Raw genomic sequence first — 16,671 nt, 5'->3', positions numbered from 1 at the left:
TCTTGAACCATTGGCCAATCTTCCCAGAACACAGGTCTCCCCCACCCCCTTCTACTTACAGTCTGAAGCAGGGTGCCGACCCATAATGTCACCTATTCATTTTCTCCAGAGATGCTGCCTGACCTGCTGAGTTACTCCAGCATTTGTGTCTATCTTTGGTATAAACTAGCATCTGCAGTTCCTACCTACACTTCCCAGACACTTTGGTTTCATCACATTTGCACTGCCCCAAAATTGAACACGTATCGATGCACACGTACATGTTGAGAAACCAAATATCAGCTTGATTGTATTCATGCATAGTCTTTTGACTGGGTAACATGCAAACAAAAGCTTTTCACTGTGCCTTGTTACACGTGACGATAATAAACTAAACTAAACTAAACGAAATAATCGGTTGCTGTGTTTCCTGCCTAGCAGTAACTATTGTTCAAAAACACTTGTTTGTAAAACATTTCAGGCTATGAAGTGAGCTTGAAATGCGTATCATTTGAAATTGACCACAAATCAGGCTTTTAGATGTACCAGCACTTTATGTTTCAAAAATCCAAAATATTAAACATTTTAGCAGCTTCTAAGTTCACCGGCAAGAATAATGTTGTCATTCATGCCATTCCATAACAAAATAAACACGCAGTATGCACCGACTGGATTCCGAGAAATTCCTAAACATTCCACGAGGTTTCACTGGCAGTAAGAAAGTATCATCAGTATGTCGGGAGTTTACAGATTCCAGTACAAGAGAGCAGCCAACACACATCAGCTCAGGAGATAAAGAAAGCCACATCTGGCGTCAGGGATGGAGAGCTGAGGAGGTTCAGCAAATGGTCAGAATGTCATGTAGGGGACATTCACTCCTCCAGGTCCTGAAGGAATTAGGGCTCAGGGCTGGGTTTTCATCTGCTGGAGAGGTTAGCAGTGAGGCGAAGCCTTCACCCCCACATATAACAACTCTGCTGACCAACAAGTCCTCAAGGGTCCCTGTTCCTCGGTGGGAACCTGAGGCTGGCAGCAATGATCAGGGCAAGGGTAGTTGGGGCACAAATTACGGCCAACTAAAGCTTGTGGGGAAAGGGATGTTGGAGTGGGCACAATTTGTTAAAATCATGGGGCAAAATAACCTGAGGGAACATGGTTGGGGATGGGGTAGAAGAATGAGCAGTCCCAGATCCATGATTACACTGCGTAGGAAGGAATTGCAGATGCTGGTTTACACAGACACAGATAGACACAGAATGCTGGACTTCAGCGGGTCAGGCAGAAATGGAATAGGTGACATTTCGGATCGAGACTGAAGAAGCGTCTTGACCCGAAACGTCTCCCATTCCTTTACTCCAGAGATGCTGCCTGTCCTGTTGAGTTACTCCAGCATTCTGTGTCAACCTCCACGATTACACTGGTGGATCTGTTGCTGATTGAACTGGCTGACTGTTCAGCAATGTGGGAGGAAGATGCGTGAGGGGGTTATTTCACAATGGCTGGTGCAGCTTCCTCCAGCCTTTGCCCTGTCAAACCGTTAGTCCAGGGGGAAACTCACGCAAGGGGTATTCCCAGAAATTCTCCATGCCCAGATTGGCAGGAGAGATTCTGCTGCCCATAAATAAAAACACGTTGTCTATATTGGCCACGCATTTGGCTCTATCAATGGGGCCGGTAAACAGGAAAAAGCAAGCACACAAATGTGTAAGATCACACTCAATTATAACTTTAAAAAGAGAATTAGGTAAGCAGAAGACGGGGTAAAATATACAAGGAATGAAAGGGGAGTGAGATTGATTGTAAAGCTCTTCCAAGGACCCAGGCACAATGGGTGGGTGCTGTATCGTTGGATGAGGTGAGGTTACTTCAGTGCACAGAGGGTCAGAGAAGTGGTGAAATCTCCGATCTGCAATGCAGGGTAGAGGGGCTCGGTGAATGCCCCCTGCTGGAAGGTGTGTATCGGGGTAAGCTTCCTGTCCGCCACGCTGTAAAATAAGATCGTCCCAGCCTCATAATCCACGTACACCCCCACCCTGGAAATGTTCCCCGCAGTCAGCTTGGTGTCGTTGTCGTCGTGGAGAGCCAGCACGGAGCCCACCAGCGAGTAGAGGCACCACGACTTGCAGTTCCTGCCCAGCAGACACTCGGTGCCCTTGCCCTTGCGGCTGATGCTCTTGTAGCAGAGGCCGATCTTCCAGACACCGCTATCCCCGGCCACTTCCACCTCCCAGTAGCAGCGGCCCCCCCTCATCCCCTCGGCGCACAGCAGCTGCTGGCAACAGTCAAAGCGCTCCGTGCTCCTGGCCACCGGCTGCCTCTTGGGAGACAGGGACACCGTCCTGTTACCGTCACACAAGATGAACTGGGCATGGGCCGTGTTGAGATCCGGGGACAGCCTCTGTCCATCTGTGGATACACAGAACTGCGTGATAGACCTCTCAGGAAAGGGCTCGGAGGCAATGGTTCAACCAAGTTGAACAAGAGTATTCTGGCCTGCACTACAATTAGAAAGTCAGGAACAGATGCAAGAAGTTATTCAGCACCTCATGCTTGCTTCACCATTCAAGGAGTTCATGACCAGTTTCTTACAACACTGACACACTAACCCCCCTGTCATTGATTCCCTTAATATACAATAATCATCCAATCGCTCTCTTAAATAGACTCAACTACTGAGCCCCCACTGTCCCCATGGAAAACAATTCAAATATTCTCCACCTTCTCCTCTGGAGAAATCTCTCCATTCTCAGTGCAGTGAGGCCGTCACTGAGCAGATGTCTTAAAATTGACACAACTATCAAAGCCTGAGATAAAATCAAGTCAAGCATTCCATGTGGCAGTCTGAAGGAGAATCCCGACCTGACAGTCCATCAGTCCATTTCCCTCCACACATGCTTTTCGACCTGATGAGTTCATCTAGCAGTTTGATTTTGCTCATGATTCCAGCACCTGCAATCTCTTGAATCTCAACAATGCTCTATTTCTCATAGAACAGAAATTCCCAAAGACATCACTGAACCCCAAATTCTAAGATTTCTGTCCGAGACTGGTTGTTATTACAGTTGTCACAGTCTGCATGAAGCCTCTGCCTTACAGGAAGCCACCATCTCTGCCTTGAGGTCGAGAGAAGTTGTAATTCTATATTTATGTCCCAATACAGGAAGCCGTTGGCTGATCTGTATGATGGAGCTGCACCTCCCATTAGCCAATGGGAAATGATCAGAAAGTTGATGCCTGCCAGGGAGCTACAATATGTGTTGAAGTTGCCCCCTGTGCTTCTGAATTGGGGGAAAAGTCAGATACAGTCTGTCATGTATTTATTATCATATGCACAAATACAGTGAGGTACAGGTACAATGAAAAACTTATTTACAGTACATAGACTCAACAACATAGAAAAACATAAATTATACATAATCATCCAAGACAGTAAAATAAAAAGACGGTGCAAAAAGACATCAGTGCAGAAACACAATTCAAAGCAAGACCATGGTAGTGCAGGAGATAGTCCGTAGGGTTCTCTTGTCAAGGTTTACTGAGGCACCCTTTACTTTGCAACGGTTATCCAGATGTCAGATGAAGTCTTAGTTTGGGATTCCCATCTCAGTCCATTATATTTTTGTTGTCCTGTTTTCCTTAGTCTGGGTTTACCACAGGGTTCCATTCCTGAAAACTGTTTGCAACCCAAACTGTTTGTAGGTTGGAAATAAAAGGTAGCGTGTGGGAGAAGATCACAGAAACAGCTGTGATGGGAGAGTGCGAAGGCGAGGGAAGAGTGGCCACCAGCCGGCCTTACTGACTCAATGAGTGAGCGAGTCTGCTCAACGCTCCCAGCTCTGTTCAGCTCCACCCAGCTCCCGGTGGTTATGGCTCAGGGAAAGGTGGTGGAAAGGTACATAGAAATGCCCTGTTCCTGTCCAGCAGAAGATGCCTGTAGTCCCACAGCAGACAGTAAATCCACCCCAACAGTCTCCCAAATGCAGGATCCGTTCATAATCCAGAGAGGACCTTACTCATGAGTAAACAACCCCAGCCTGGTCAACATTTCATGATTCCAACCCTTTAAACCTCCTCATAAATCCCTCTGCACCCTCGGTAACAATATCACATCCTTCCTGTGGAGTGGTGTTCACAGCTGAGATCTAACCAATAGCCAATTCAAAGGTAACCTTTCTGAACTTATATTCTATGCATCATCTAATAATGGCAAATATCCTGCATTACCTTTTGATATCACCTTATCTCACCATCCTGCAACTTTCAGGGATCAGTACACCTGCTCTCTGAGGTCCCTCTGTTACTTCACACATTTTAGTATCCAAACAATTATTTTACCCTCCCCTTGTCCATGACCTCCATTTTTACACCCATCTAATTAGTCCATTTATACCGTGCCTCAGTCTGGACCCTTTGTTGTCATAATCGACAGTCACAAATTAATTAATCATGTCCTCTGCACTTGTCCAATCAGTAACATATGCCATAAAAATCAAGGGCTCAATGGCCTGCAACCACTCTGCTACTACCCTCCAGCCACTAACACCACCATTGACTTTCACTTCAGCCGCTAACGGAAGTTTTCATCTTACATCCTACTTTTCCTTGGATTGTAACGATGTTTACCCTTCAATGTGTCATTTGGATCTTTGTCAAATGCCTCCATCCAGTCTACAACAAAGGCATTGCCCTCAACAAATCTTCCAGTTACCTCTTCAATAATGTTACCACAATATTAGCTGTCCTTGCAGGCCGATATTCTCCTTGTATGAAGCACGCCAGAAGCCATTTTCCATGTAATGCATGGATGATATATAGCTACAAGCATGGCAACATATTACCATAGTTACACCATTGGTACTTAGCACACAGTGTAGCAATGACATACGATAACAAAAAATGCTGGAAATACTTGGCAGGTCGCGCGGCATCTGTGGAGAGAAACAAAAGTAAGGTTTCCAGCATTTGATGCTTTTTATTTCAGAATTCCTTGCAGGTTTTTGATTTTAATCAATGACGTGGCCATGGGTCTGCAGAATATAACCTGAAATCTAGCAGATGTCCATTTTAAAGAGGATGGTTTCATAAGCCGTAAGTGCTTGAAAAGGTAACATCAGTGGGGCAATGGGGAAAGGACAGAGTAACAGAAACTAATAGACTATGTTTTCTAGAGGGTGCACTATGATGATGTACAGAACGATCTCCTTCATTGCGGGATGATTCTTTGGTTGCAAACACAGTCGCCTTACAATTTGACTCATTAGCAGTCATGTACTGCCACTTACACAAGGAGATTAGACGATCCCTGTCCTTCTTCACCTGGGAAATAAGCTCGTAATTTTTCTGCGTGTGATTTTTTATCCTATCCAGTTTTATTTTATCCAGGCAAGGATGAGGCTGAGGTGACTTGAATGGTGCGGATGCATTCTTTATCCTGGAAAATCAATGCAACATATTATCCGTGCACGCAATAGATCGTCAGCAGAAGGCTTCAGCACTCGCACGCACAACACACTATTGAGGGAATCACAATATAAATCATCCCACCTCTGACATTCTGGGAGAGGCAAAGAACTAGAGACACAACGGTCAAGAACAAAATATACAGCTCAGAGTACAAAGGGATCTTGGGATGCAAATCAATAGCTCCCAGAAAGTGGCAACACTCGTAGATGATATTTGGTAAAGAAAGTGATGGCATGCTTGCCTTCATCAGTCAGGGCATTGACTATTAGGGTTGTGAAGTCATATTGTAGTTTTATAAAACTTTGGTTAGCTGGGTTTGAGATATTGTGCGCAGTTACAATTGCCCCATTACAGGAAAGATGTGGAGGTTCTGTAGAGGGCGCAGAAGAGGTTCACCAGGCTGTTGCCTAGTTTAGAGCGTTTTAGCTCTATGGAAAGGTTGGACAAATGGGGATTGGGTTTTTTCTGGAGCATCAGTGGTAAGAGGAAACCTGATTTAAAAAAAAATACAACATTTAAAAACAACGTGGTAGTTGGAGTATTTTCCAAGGGTGGAAATGTTAAATTCTACATTGATACTGTGCTCCAGATATTGTGACTTGAAGTTATAGTACTCTGATAGTCTCCCAGAGGAGGAACGGAGCCCCTTGCTTGAATGATACAGGCAGGCCCGATATCCTAAGTCTTTGATTCACTCCCCTTTCACCACACCCACCCTCCAAATCTATCGCCCCACCACTTGCCTTGCAAATCTCTTTAAACTTTTCCTCTCATCTTAAAACCTCTAGTTATAAGGTGGATGATGGTATTGACAGATCTCTTCCTCTGGTCTATACCCTCTGAGGTCTCTCACCCTCTTCAATTCGATACTCCCAGTGTTGTAGGAAGGAACTGCAGATGCTGGTTTAAAATGAAGATAAGACACAAAATGCTGGAGTAACTCAGCGGGACAGGCAACACCTCTGGATAGAAGGAATGGATGACGTTTCGGGTCGAGACCCTTCTTCAGACATCCCAGTGTTCCACACATTGCCTCACACTTGGAGCTAAGTCATGCCTGAAGAAGGATTCTGAGCTGAAATGCCACCCATCCGTTTTCTTCGGAGATGCTGCCTGACCCGCTGAGTTACTCCAGCATTTTGTGTCTCTGCTGGAAGCAGTCCGATAGGTGTGGGAGTGCATGGCACAGGGGATGGGGAAGAGGGCTGATGTTTGGCAATACTGTTCTGTGAAAGAAAATCACTTCACCGAGAAAATGCTGGAGAGTGAGACACGCGGAGGTGGATTTTAAACAACTCTTGCTCTTACGTGGTTGCAATAAATAACCGATCGTGTGATTTGAACTGAATCAGCACATCAAAGTGACGATTTTACTTCAACGTGTTACTAGGAAACCAAAGATCTTGTGAATACGTTATATAACAGCACAGCGCTGATGTCCCTGTGCATTACACTGAAAATAAAACTCCCACAGGTTTAATATATTGTGTGTTATGTTGCCATAGCACTCCCATGTATTAACTTATAAAGCACCCATTCAAAGCCCAAGGTAGATTCATTTTCCATAGCCTGATGGACAAAGGTACCATTTTAATGAAGGGGCAAAAAGGCAAATGAATAGAAAAAATGAGCAATATTTGGAAAGTATTCAATAAATATAGGGATTTATTCCATGTGAAACAATATTAACAGGATAACATTTTAAGTTCAATTTACAGGCCAGCTGCTATTTAAAACACAGAAATTCAACCTTTTAGTATCAGTTGCTTCAAGGCAAAATAATCGTACACTGAGGGCCTCACCCTGACCTGACTCCTTGTGTAGTGGCCTATTTTCCTTCACATCTAATATCAAAGTGTGGGGTAACTTATAACAGCCTCCAGCTTGCAATGTTGTGGGATCATAAAATAATACAGATGGAAAAACTTAGTTCACATCATCCTTCAAGCACCGTTACGCTCTCATTTTATTCTCCATCACGTCCCTTTGTGTTCCCCCAGATTTTACCACTCACTGACACATGAGGGGCAATTTTACATGTCTAATTAACCAACCATAGCTTTTGTATACGGGAGGAAACTGGAGCACCCAGAGGAAATGTAAGCAGCCTCAGGAGAACATGCAAACTCCACACAGCCAGCATCTGAGGTCAGGATTGCTGGAGCCATGAGGTGACAGTTCTTACTATTGAGATGGCCTTTCATTGCCATTCAGTAGACTGTAGATGGGAAATGTCAGAGCAACCATGGCTTAATGCCCAGGGCTGTTCTTTCCAAGTGCCACAATCAAGATAGTGCTGCATATTAGCCAGTCTCCTAGAAACATATATTGTCATCATTATATGCCAGTCCATTTAAATAGATTGTAATAATGTTATAGCCACTTACCTGGTTATCATTGAACTGAATCCCTGTAAAATATAAGACTCAATAAGTAAATTTGCAGTGTAAAGTTTGAAATTGAACATCTTGCATACAGTTTAAGATCTAAAATAGGAAATGATAATCTTTAGTTTAGTTTAGTTTAGAAATGAAGCGTGGAATCAGGCCCTTCGGCCCACCGAGTCCGTGCCGACCAGCGATCCCAGTACACTGCACTATCATAAATGCTAGGGACAATTTATATATTTTTTTAAACCAGAGCCCATTTAACCTACAAACCTGTACATCTTTGGAGTGCATGTCCAAACAGTCATGGGAGAACGTACAAGCTCCGTACAGACAGCACCTGTAGTCAGGGTCTAACCCTGGTCGCTGGTGCTGTAAGGCAGCAGTTCTACTGCTGCGTCACCGTGTCCACCTTTAAATATGTTCCTTGGCACAGAATGTAGGATGCAACTCAGAAAGAGATTACCTCTGCCCCATTCTTTGCTCACTGCTCTCTCCTGTTACCATCATGTAGTTTGCCCTTTAATCAGTTACTATATTTAAGGTAAGTGACTGGCCTTTTGTGAACAGTACATGTTAATTCTATGAGGGAGTTCAGTACTGCAACCACCACCCTGACCTCCTACACAAGCAGTTTCTATTGACATGTGAAATTAAAGAACATTACGTGACTCAGCAAAATAATTAGTTAGTTCTTAGAAAAAACCAACCTTTCTATTGCAGAAAATATCTTATATAAAACTCTGGTATTGTCTGTTTAAGAATATGACTGGGAGCTATGAAGATAACAAAAATATCGAAGGAAGAATTATACTGCACACAGCAACAATTATAGATTAGCCAAAATTTCAATTAAATGTATTATTCAAGAGTAAGCATTATGTAATCAAATGTAAATTACTGTGTCTCAATTTTAGTTATATTCTGCGTTCTCCTTGAATTCGTTTGTCCTGACTTAAGTCTTCCTGTATCGTTTGCTTCTATATAATATTTAAACTTTCAATAAACCTGTCCAAATTAGATTAGGTGATATACATTGGCCATTTACTGACCAAAGATTACTTTTGTCATCGAGCCAGACATCATGGAATTAGGCCCTTTGGCCCACCACGATTACACCAACCACCAAGCACCTCCCCTCATACCATCTTTCCACTGCATTCTCTATTGTGCAGCGCATTGAACTGTGCAGTGGTGCAGCAGTGGAGTTGCTGCCTTACTGCATCAGAGTTCAACCCTGGCTATGGCTGCTGTCTGTATGGAGTTTGTATGTTCTCCCTGCAACCACGTGGGTTTTCTCAGGGTGCTCCAATTTCCTCCCACATTGTGCAGGTTTGTAAGTTGATTGGCTTCTGTAAATTGTCCCTAGTGTGTAGGATAGACCACAGTGTATGGGTGAGCGTTGGGCGATGCAGACTCAGTGGGCTGAAGGGCCTATTTCCACGCTGTATCTCTAAACTAAATTAACTACTTTCCCGGCACTTTATTCTGCTCCATCTACCCAATCAACCTACACGGTCCCTGGAGTCGTGAGACCTCAGCTCCAACCAGTTTTAAATGTTGATTTTAATTGTTGTTTTCAAAAATAAAGCTTGGAATAACCAGCAAGCAAATCTGCCACAAATGTCACATATCAGCCAGGCATTAGTGCAGAACTTGTACACAGTGAGGTTAAGCAGGAGGCAAAGAGTTGACTCATGGTGCATTTTTTTTTAACCAGAGCCAAGATGTTTATCAGCAGGGGTTCTCAGCCCTTGATCAGAACAAAGACAATCATAGTGGTAAGGATTGTCACACAGAGTGTCATGTGAGCTGAAATAAGTTGTGTATCACCTGAACACTCTGCTCCATCTAAGGAGGACTGAGAATAGACTGGAAACTGGATTTACCAGGATGAACATTATCTCCACTAACTGGGTGTCCCCAGAATTAAAAAAATTGTCCCTGGATTCTCCTGCAAAAAAAGAGGCTTTTCCTACCAATTTAAATCTGACCAGACTCTCAACCAATGGTTCATTTCTGTTTTAGATCTGCAACCTCCTCGGGCTAAAATGCAGCCCTGGTGCAGGCATACTGAGAAAGGCAAAATAAAAAATGACAGGGTGGCTGATTTTACGGTAGCTTTGAATTATCAATTATTTACTGACTCACAGTCCAAGCGATCTGTGGAGCCACCACTGAGCTAAAATGTAATTAACCTTCCAGAATATAATCTATAGTTTACACTAGCTGACGAGATAGTTCATGACACTTGCAGCTCCACCATCTGCTATACAGTCCACCTTGGCATGAGTCATAGGACCAACTGTTATACCTGTCTGGGACATTAAGAGTGGCTGGAGATTGGATGCTAAAAACCCTGAGCCTGGGATAATAAAGCTGCCGTCAATATCCATACTCTTCCAGTATCATTTACATCCCCGGATATATAGACCTTCTGTAACAGAGTACGTCTGATCATCACTCTGGTTGCAAAATCAGTCTTGTGCCTTCACTCTGCTCCAATCAGGGAGTCTTCCTTTCACACCATTTCCAATAAAGGTGAGGAGATGATACCTTAAAGATTAATAGGTGGGAGGCGGGGTGTGGGGGGAGTGGGGGGTGCTTGGGGATCACTGTGATACTATGTACTAGTTATTGCAAACCAGTAACATACTGGTGGAGTGGGACTTATCTAATTCACGTGAAATATTGTATTGTACACATTAACAATAAGGAACTCTGGATTCCTGCAAAGTATGAAGGCTGAGTGTATTATATTACCCCCAGTTCTGTTGCCAAGGAGATGAAGTATTTAGCTGTCAATAATTATGCATCAGTGAATTTTTTGCACAGTAGTGGCTATCTAACCACGGACATTATTATTATGAGAGTGGCAGGAGAACAACACATAAATTCTAAGAACCTTCAAAGTCAGTTCATTGCCAGCAGATTTTGCAGCGCTGCTCTGGTTTCTCAGCCTGAGCCTCCTTAGACAAGATCAGCAAGAACAGCACTGCCAGGAATATGATAATAACTTGTACAATTTAAGTGAAAATAAAACTTGAGTAGATAAAGCAGTGTCAAAATATTACCCTCATAAACACGTTAGCTGTAAATTACATATTTCCCACTTAATCGTACGTTATTTGCACAGTCATATTACTTTTATAACTGTTACATTATCTAAATAAGTAGCATTCCTGCTACTTTAGCAGTACATTGGACAGCAGATTACTTGTATAAACAGCATATAACCTGGATTTGCCATGCATTACGAGACAATGAACACGTTTCCTCCTGAACATATTACCTGTATAAATGAAAGCTTCTCAGTCTTCTGTGAAAGGTCATTAAAATTAACCAGGCACATCCCAAAGAATTTAATTTCCTTTTCCAGCTTGCAGATCTGAATGTCAATTGCTGCGATCACCCGGCTCTGCTCCTTATCGAGACACAGGAAAACATCGCGCTCTTCATTCTCAATGTGTTTCCTCAATTCATCGTACTTCTCCTTGACTTCCCTTTTAGTTTCTGTTATCAGACTCTTAGAGAGGAGTTAGCTCTGGTTATTAATTTGTAGATAATTATACTGTAGGTAAATATCATATTAGGCTTTTAGTAATGTAATTGAAAAATTAAAAACAAGGTAAAACAAGGCACAATTTAACGAATTAATCCCTTTTGATGACTGTCTCAATCAATCGTGTCGCAAAGTCGCAAAAATTGACATTTCTAGACGTGATTCATATTTCTGTTTGAACTGATTTACTGGTGATGAACAGTGGCGTAACTGGTAGAGTTGCTGCCTCACAACACCAGGCACCCAGATGCGATCTTGACCTCGGATGCTGCCTTTGTGGAGTTTGCATGTTCTCCCTGTGACCGCATGGGTTTTCTTCCAGGTTCTCCAGTTTCCTCCCACTTCCCAAAGACATGCAGGATTGTAGGTCAATTAGCCTCTGTATTTTGCCCCTTGTGTGAAAGGAGTTGATGAGAAAATGGGATACATAGAATTGGTGTAAGCAGGTGATCAATGATTGCTGTGGACTCAGTGGACCAAAGGATTCCATGCTGTATCTCTAAACTAAGCAAATTTAAACTAAATAAAAAGAGAATTTTCTACCAGGAGCTTAATCTCAGTAGCAGTGATGTTGATGACAATGTGTTCTGAACTACCTTTGATGGTGGTCATTTCCCCAGTGTGAATCTTAAAGCATTTCATTAAAAAAATTAAACATGAGACAACCAAAGTCACCAAAGGGACATCAAAGGGATAAGCGGTAACAGGAAATGGGGAGGTTAATGGAAGCGATTTCATTTTCCCCAATGTTTTTCGCTGCAATGTTGTACTTCACTTCCTGCAGGAATGGAACTAATCTACAAGACACATGGGAAACTCTTCAAACTACATTGCCTCTGCTCCAGAATCAAGGACACCAAACCAGTCATTGAGCTGCATGTGTGTGCTTGTGTGTATCATAGACTGAAGCAGAGCTCCAGGTTCTCATCAACTCGCTCACAGTGGCATATGAGGGAATGGGCTTCATGGTGAACCTGCAGAACAAAGCTGTTAAACAACCTATCCCATTGTATAACACTTCCTTCCAATAAGATAGATGCTTGAGAATAGACCATTTCTTTTATCTAAGGAGCCACCTCAAGAGAAAGATGGTGTGGATCATAAAGCATTTCATGAAAAAAATGGAACATTGGCTCGCTGTTGAATTCACCACTGCTATCATAGCACCAGCACAGCATTTGGCTGACTGGGGAAAGGGGATTTAAAGATTAAGATCTCAAGCCTGGCTCAAATCTCACAGGCTGCTAGGCAGCAAGAATCTCTGCCCTCCTGAACACTTCTGAGACATGAACTATCTATAGCAGGCTCCTGAAAGCACTGGAGAGGAATTACTAATGTGGTCTGTGCACTTTTGTCATATGAAGAGAAATGAAACAGGTTGGTCTATGGATTCTCTGGAGTTTAGATAAATGAGAGGCGATCTCACGGAACCATACAAAGCTCTTACAGGGCCTGACAGGGAGATGCAGAGATGATGATAAGGGGATCCTATAGAAACATATACAATTCTTAAGGGATTGGACAGGCTAAATGTAGGAAAAATGTTCCCATGTTGGGGGAATCCAGAACCAGGAGTCACAGTTTAAGAATAAGGGGTAGGCCATTTAGACTGAGATGAGGAAACACTTTTTCACCCAGAGAGTTGTGAATTCTCTGCCACAGAAGGCAGTGGAGGCCAATTCACTCGATGTATTCAAGAGAGTTAGATATTGCTCTTAGGGCCAATGGAATCAAGGGATATGGGGAGAAAGCATGAACGGGGTACTGATTTTGGACAATCAGCCATGAACATATTGAATGGCGGTGCTGGCTCAAAGGGCTGAATAGCCTACTCCTGCACCTATTTTCGATGTTTTTATGATGCTTTACCTGGCTGAGGAATCTGGAGCTGAGATAGCGATTCAGGATAAAGTTGGGAAGAAATGTATTCACTAAGCGGATTTAATCAGGCAAGGAGACATGGAAGCTCAGTCCATTGAATATATTCCAGGTGGGAACATAGAGTTTTGAGTTTGAATGGAATTAAGGGACATTTGGTTAATGGAAAAAAGGCGGATCTAGATAAAAGATCAACCATGATCGTATTCAATGTTAAGTCATGAGCTAGTGAACATCCTACTGCTTCTATGTCCATTTTGTATGCTCTTAAAGTCATCCAAATCCATTGGAGAGATGGATGAACCAACCACTGTCCCCAGCATTGAGGCTTTAATCACACCCAGTCACCTCTGATGGGCAGACCACATTGTTCACATGCTGGACAACATATTTCCAAACTTGACACTCCACTCTGGGCCATGTCACTGCAAGAGATGGTTAAACAGAGAGAGAAAAATACTCAAGAATATTCTCAAAGCCTCCAGAAACTGGTGAAACATTCCCGCTAGCTTCTGGGCATCCCTGACTCATCATATAGAGAATACAGATCTAATCTACTCGATCTCTCCATATGCCTGGAACCAATCTAGTCAATCTTCACTTCTCTCCTTCAATGGCACGTACATCCTTTCTTAGGCAGGGAGACAATCTTGTGCATACTGCTCCAGAAAAAGTCATACCAAGGCTCCATGCAATTACAGTAACACTTCCTCCCTCCTGCATTCAAACAGTGAAGTGGGAGTGAAGTAAAGATTCGCAAGCCTAGTCCCGCAGTGGCATTTTTATTTGTATAAGGTTGAGCAGACATACACTGTTTCACACTGTTGCCTCCCCTCCCATTTAGTGTATATCCACTTCCTTGTTGCACATCTCCAAATACATCACCTCACACATTCCTGGATTAAATTCAATTTGCCTTTATTCAGCTTTCTCCCCCCCCCCCCCCTATTCCCACCGTCTAAGGAAGAGCGCCTGACTCAAAATGTCACTTGTCTGTCCCCTCCCCAGATGCTGTCTGCTCCCGGTGAGTTCCTCCAGTACTTTGTGTTTTACTCAAGATTTCAGCGTCTGCAGTTTCGTGTGTCTGCCCAACTGGCTGCTGGACCATCATTGTCACCCACGCGGCCAGTGTTTGTTTTTATCTATAGACATCGTTATCATGCCCCCTACATTAATACTGTTTATATCATATAGAGAAAGGGACTGAGCACGGAGTCGGGGGTTCCCACTACAACCCTATCAGATCTATATCCCTCAACATTGCCTCTGCTTCCTGCCACTCGCCTAATTTTGGATCTAACCTGAGACTCGATAGGCTTTGGAAGCAGTGATCTGATGCCAATAACACACCACTGGAGGAACTCTACGGGTCAGGCGGCATCTGATGTAGAATCCAGCATCTGCAGCTGATCGTCTTCATCTATTGCGGGATCTTGACCCGAAACGTCGACCACCCACCCCTCTGCCTCCACAGATTCTGTCTGACCCGCTGAGTTTTCCCAGCCGTTTGTTTTAGTCATGGATCGTTAAATTCCCTTCACCGACCAGCCTGACTCGCGAGACGTCGTCAAAAGCATGGTCACCCACGAATCTATGCAGACCACACCAAGCAAGCATGCTTTCCCTCAGCCGACCCTCCTGGTCTCACCCTCCGGGGCCGCCCTTACCCCTCTGTCCCCCGACATATCCTGCCCGGCCCAGCGGCCAGGGGGACCGAGACTCACCTGCGTGTTGAGCTTCTGTGTGTGGAGGTCGCTCAAGGCCGCCTGCACGGACGCGGTGTTGCACTCGATGGTCTTGAGGTGTCGGTACAACTGGGCCTGCAGGGGAGACGGGTAGCGGGTGAGCGCGGCTTTGCCGGCGACGGGGTGGAGAGAGGGAGGGGTGAGGAGATGAGGGGGTGGACGCTTGGACCTACCCGCAGCTCCCGCTCGCCCTCGCTGATGCTGCCGCAGCGGTGGCCGCGGTGGCGGCCGATCAGCGTGCAGAGAGTGCAGACACACACGCCGTCGTCCTTGCAGTAGACGTCGAGCAGCTTCTCATGCTCGGCGCACTTCCAGGCGGACAGGTCGGCGGCCGTGTCGACCAGCGGGTGGCTGCGGAACACGCCGCTGCCTGTGTGCAGCTTGAGGTGAAGCGGGCACATCGAGGCCTCGCACTTGAGGCACGTCTTGACGGCAGCTTGCCTGGTGCGGCTGCAGTAGCTGCAGAGCACGGGGCCGGCAGCGGCCCCGGTACCGGACTCCAGCGCCCGGCACTCGGGGCAGCGGCCGTCGGTCGCCTCGGCCAGGCAGGAGCGGCAGAAGCGGTGCTTGCAGCCCAGCACCACCGGGTCGGCGTAGACCTGCAGGCAGATGGGGCAGGTGGGCTCCTCGCCCTGCCACGGCTGCGATGCGGCAGTTGCCATGGCCGAGGCGGGATTTGCAATGGGCGGGATTGCACGTCGCGGCGGCTGGGTGCGGGTGGGCAGAGACGCCGCACTATCTCCGGCATCCGCTCATCTACAGAGGCGGATCGGTCCGTCAGACGCCCGGCGCTCCCGTCTCACAGCGTTGTTCCAGCGCTGCCTCCCCCTCCCTCTCCTCATTCTAGTCACTCCAATCGCGGCTAATGCCTGGGATGAAAGCGTTGTCCTGTCACAAACGACTAAAGAAATTAGAGCTCAACTATTTGGAGTTTAGGAGAACGGAGGTGATCTTATTGAAGATTATTATTATTTATAAAGGGTGATCTTATTGGTCACATTTATCTTATCTTAGGTACACAAAAATGCTAGAGAAACTCAGCGGGTGCAGCAGCATCTATGGAGCGAAGGCAATAGGCAACGTTTCGGACCGAACCCCTTCTACAGACGGGTTATCTTGTCTTAATTGGTTCTTTAAATTGCCCGGGTTGTGAAATGTTGGGAGAATAAAATATGGGATCAATGTAGGACAATGGGGTGAATGCTTGATGATCAACGAGATCCCAGAGGATGGAGTCAGGAATCCAGGGAGGGAGAGAAGTTCTGTTTCTGTCTGCGTGACTCAATGATACAGTGAAAGGCACAAAGTGCTGGAGTAACGCAACAGGTGAAGCAGCTCTGGAGATGCTTGCCCAGTCTTCATTTATCAGAGAGGCCGTCTGGCCTGTTCTTCTCCGTGGATTGTCACCTTGTCGTGGTGGAGACGCTTGTGTGGGCCTGAGATCCTGAGAGCGATGCGGTCTGGAGCTATGCTCCTGGTAGGGCCACCCATGGCGGTAAGGTCGAGGGTTGAGGTCTCTACACACAAAGAGCAATCCAACCAAGATCTCAACGGTGGAACAGGCGGAGGACGATGGCTGACGTTAGTGGAGCGTCACACCGGCTGGGAAGACGGATGAAGGCTGCAGTAGAAAAGAGTCACCGGCCGTCTTGGACTC

At 45.2% G+C, this 16,671-nt stretch overlaps 1 protein-coding gene across 2 annotated transcripts; it reads right to left on the bottom strand.

Moving 5' to 3' along the window:
* Positions 1 to 532: 532 nt before the first annotated feature.
* LOC116989382 (probable E3 ubiquitin-protein ligase TRIM8) lies at positions 533 to 15,954 on the bottom strand. 2 transcript variants are annotated; one of them, XM_033046711.1, is made up of 6 exons: positions 15,188 to 15,954; positions 14,994 to 15,089; positions 11,122 to 11,355; positions 7,830 to 7,852; positions 5,262 to 5,410; positions 533 to 2,385 (listed from the first exon to the last, which is right to left on the bottom strand). In XM_033046711.1, exons 1-6 carry the CDS (start codon positions 15,674 to 15,676, stop codon positions 1,841 to 1,843), a joined length of 1,536 nt encoding a protein of 511 aa, XP_032902602.1. In that variant the 5' UTR covers positions 15,677 to 15,954; the 3' UTR covers positions 533 to 1,840. The 2 variants fall into 2 exon arrangements, with proteins under 2 accessions (XP_032902602.1, XP_032902603.1); XM_033046712.1 differs by lacking the exon at positions 533 to 2,385 and adding an exon at positions 2,988 to 4,907.
* Positions 15,955 to 16,671: the final 717 nt, after the last annotated feature.

This window comes from Amblyraja radiata, chromosome 29, assembly GCF_010909765.2.
Source record: "Amblyraja radiata isolate CabotCenter1 chromosome 29, sAmbRad1.1.pri, whole genome shotgun sequence".
In the NCBI taxonomy this organism is placed as follows: domain Eukaryota; kingdom Metazoa; phylum Chordata; class Chondrichthyes; order Rajiformes; family Rajidae; genus Amblyraja; species Amblyraja radiata.
This window is presented reverse-complemented; position numbering and strand designations above follow the sequence as displayed.

Excerpts from the sequence above, each read along its gene's own strand:
- LOC116989382 (XM_033046711.1), bottom strand. The coding sequence starts at position 15,676 with ATGGCAACTGCCGCATCGCAGCCGTGGCAGGGCGAGGAGCCCACCTGC. Across the intron at positions 7,853-11,121 it reads AGAAGCTTTCATTTATACAG|GGATTCAGTTCAATGATAAC; the intron begins GTAATATGTTCA and ends TATATTTTACAG. Across the intron at positions 2,386-5,261 it reads GGATCGTCTAATCTCCTTGT|ATGGACAGAGGCTGTCCCCG; the intron begins GTAAGTGGCAGT and ends GTGTATCCACAG.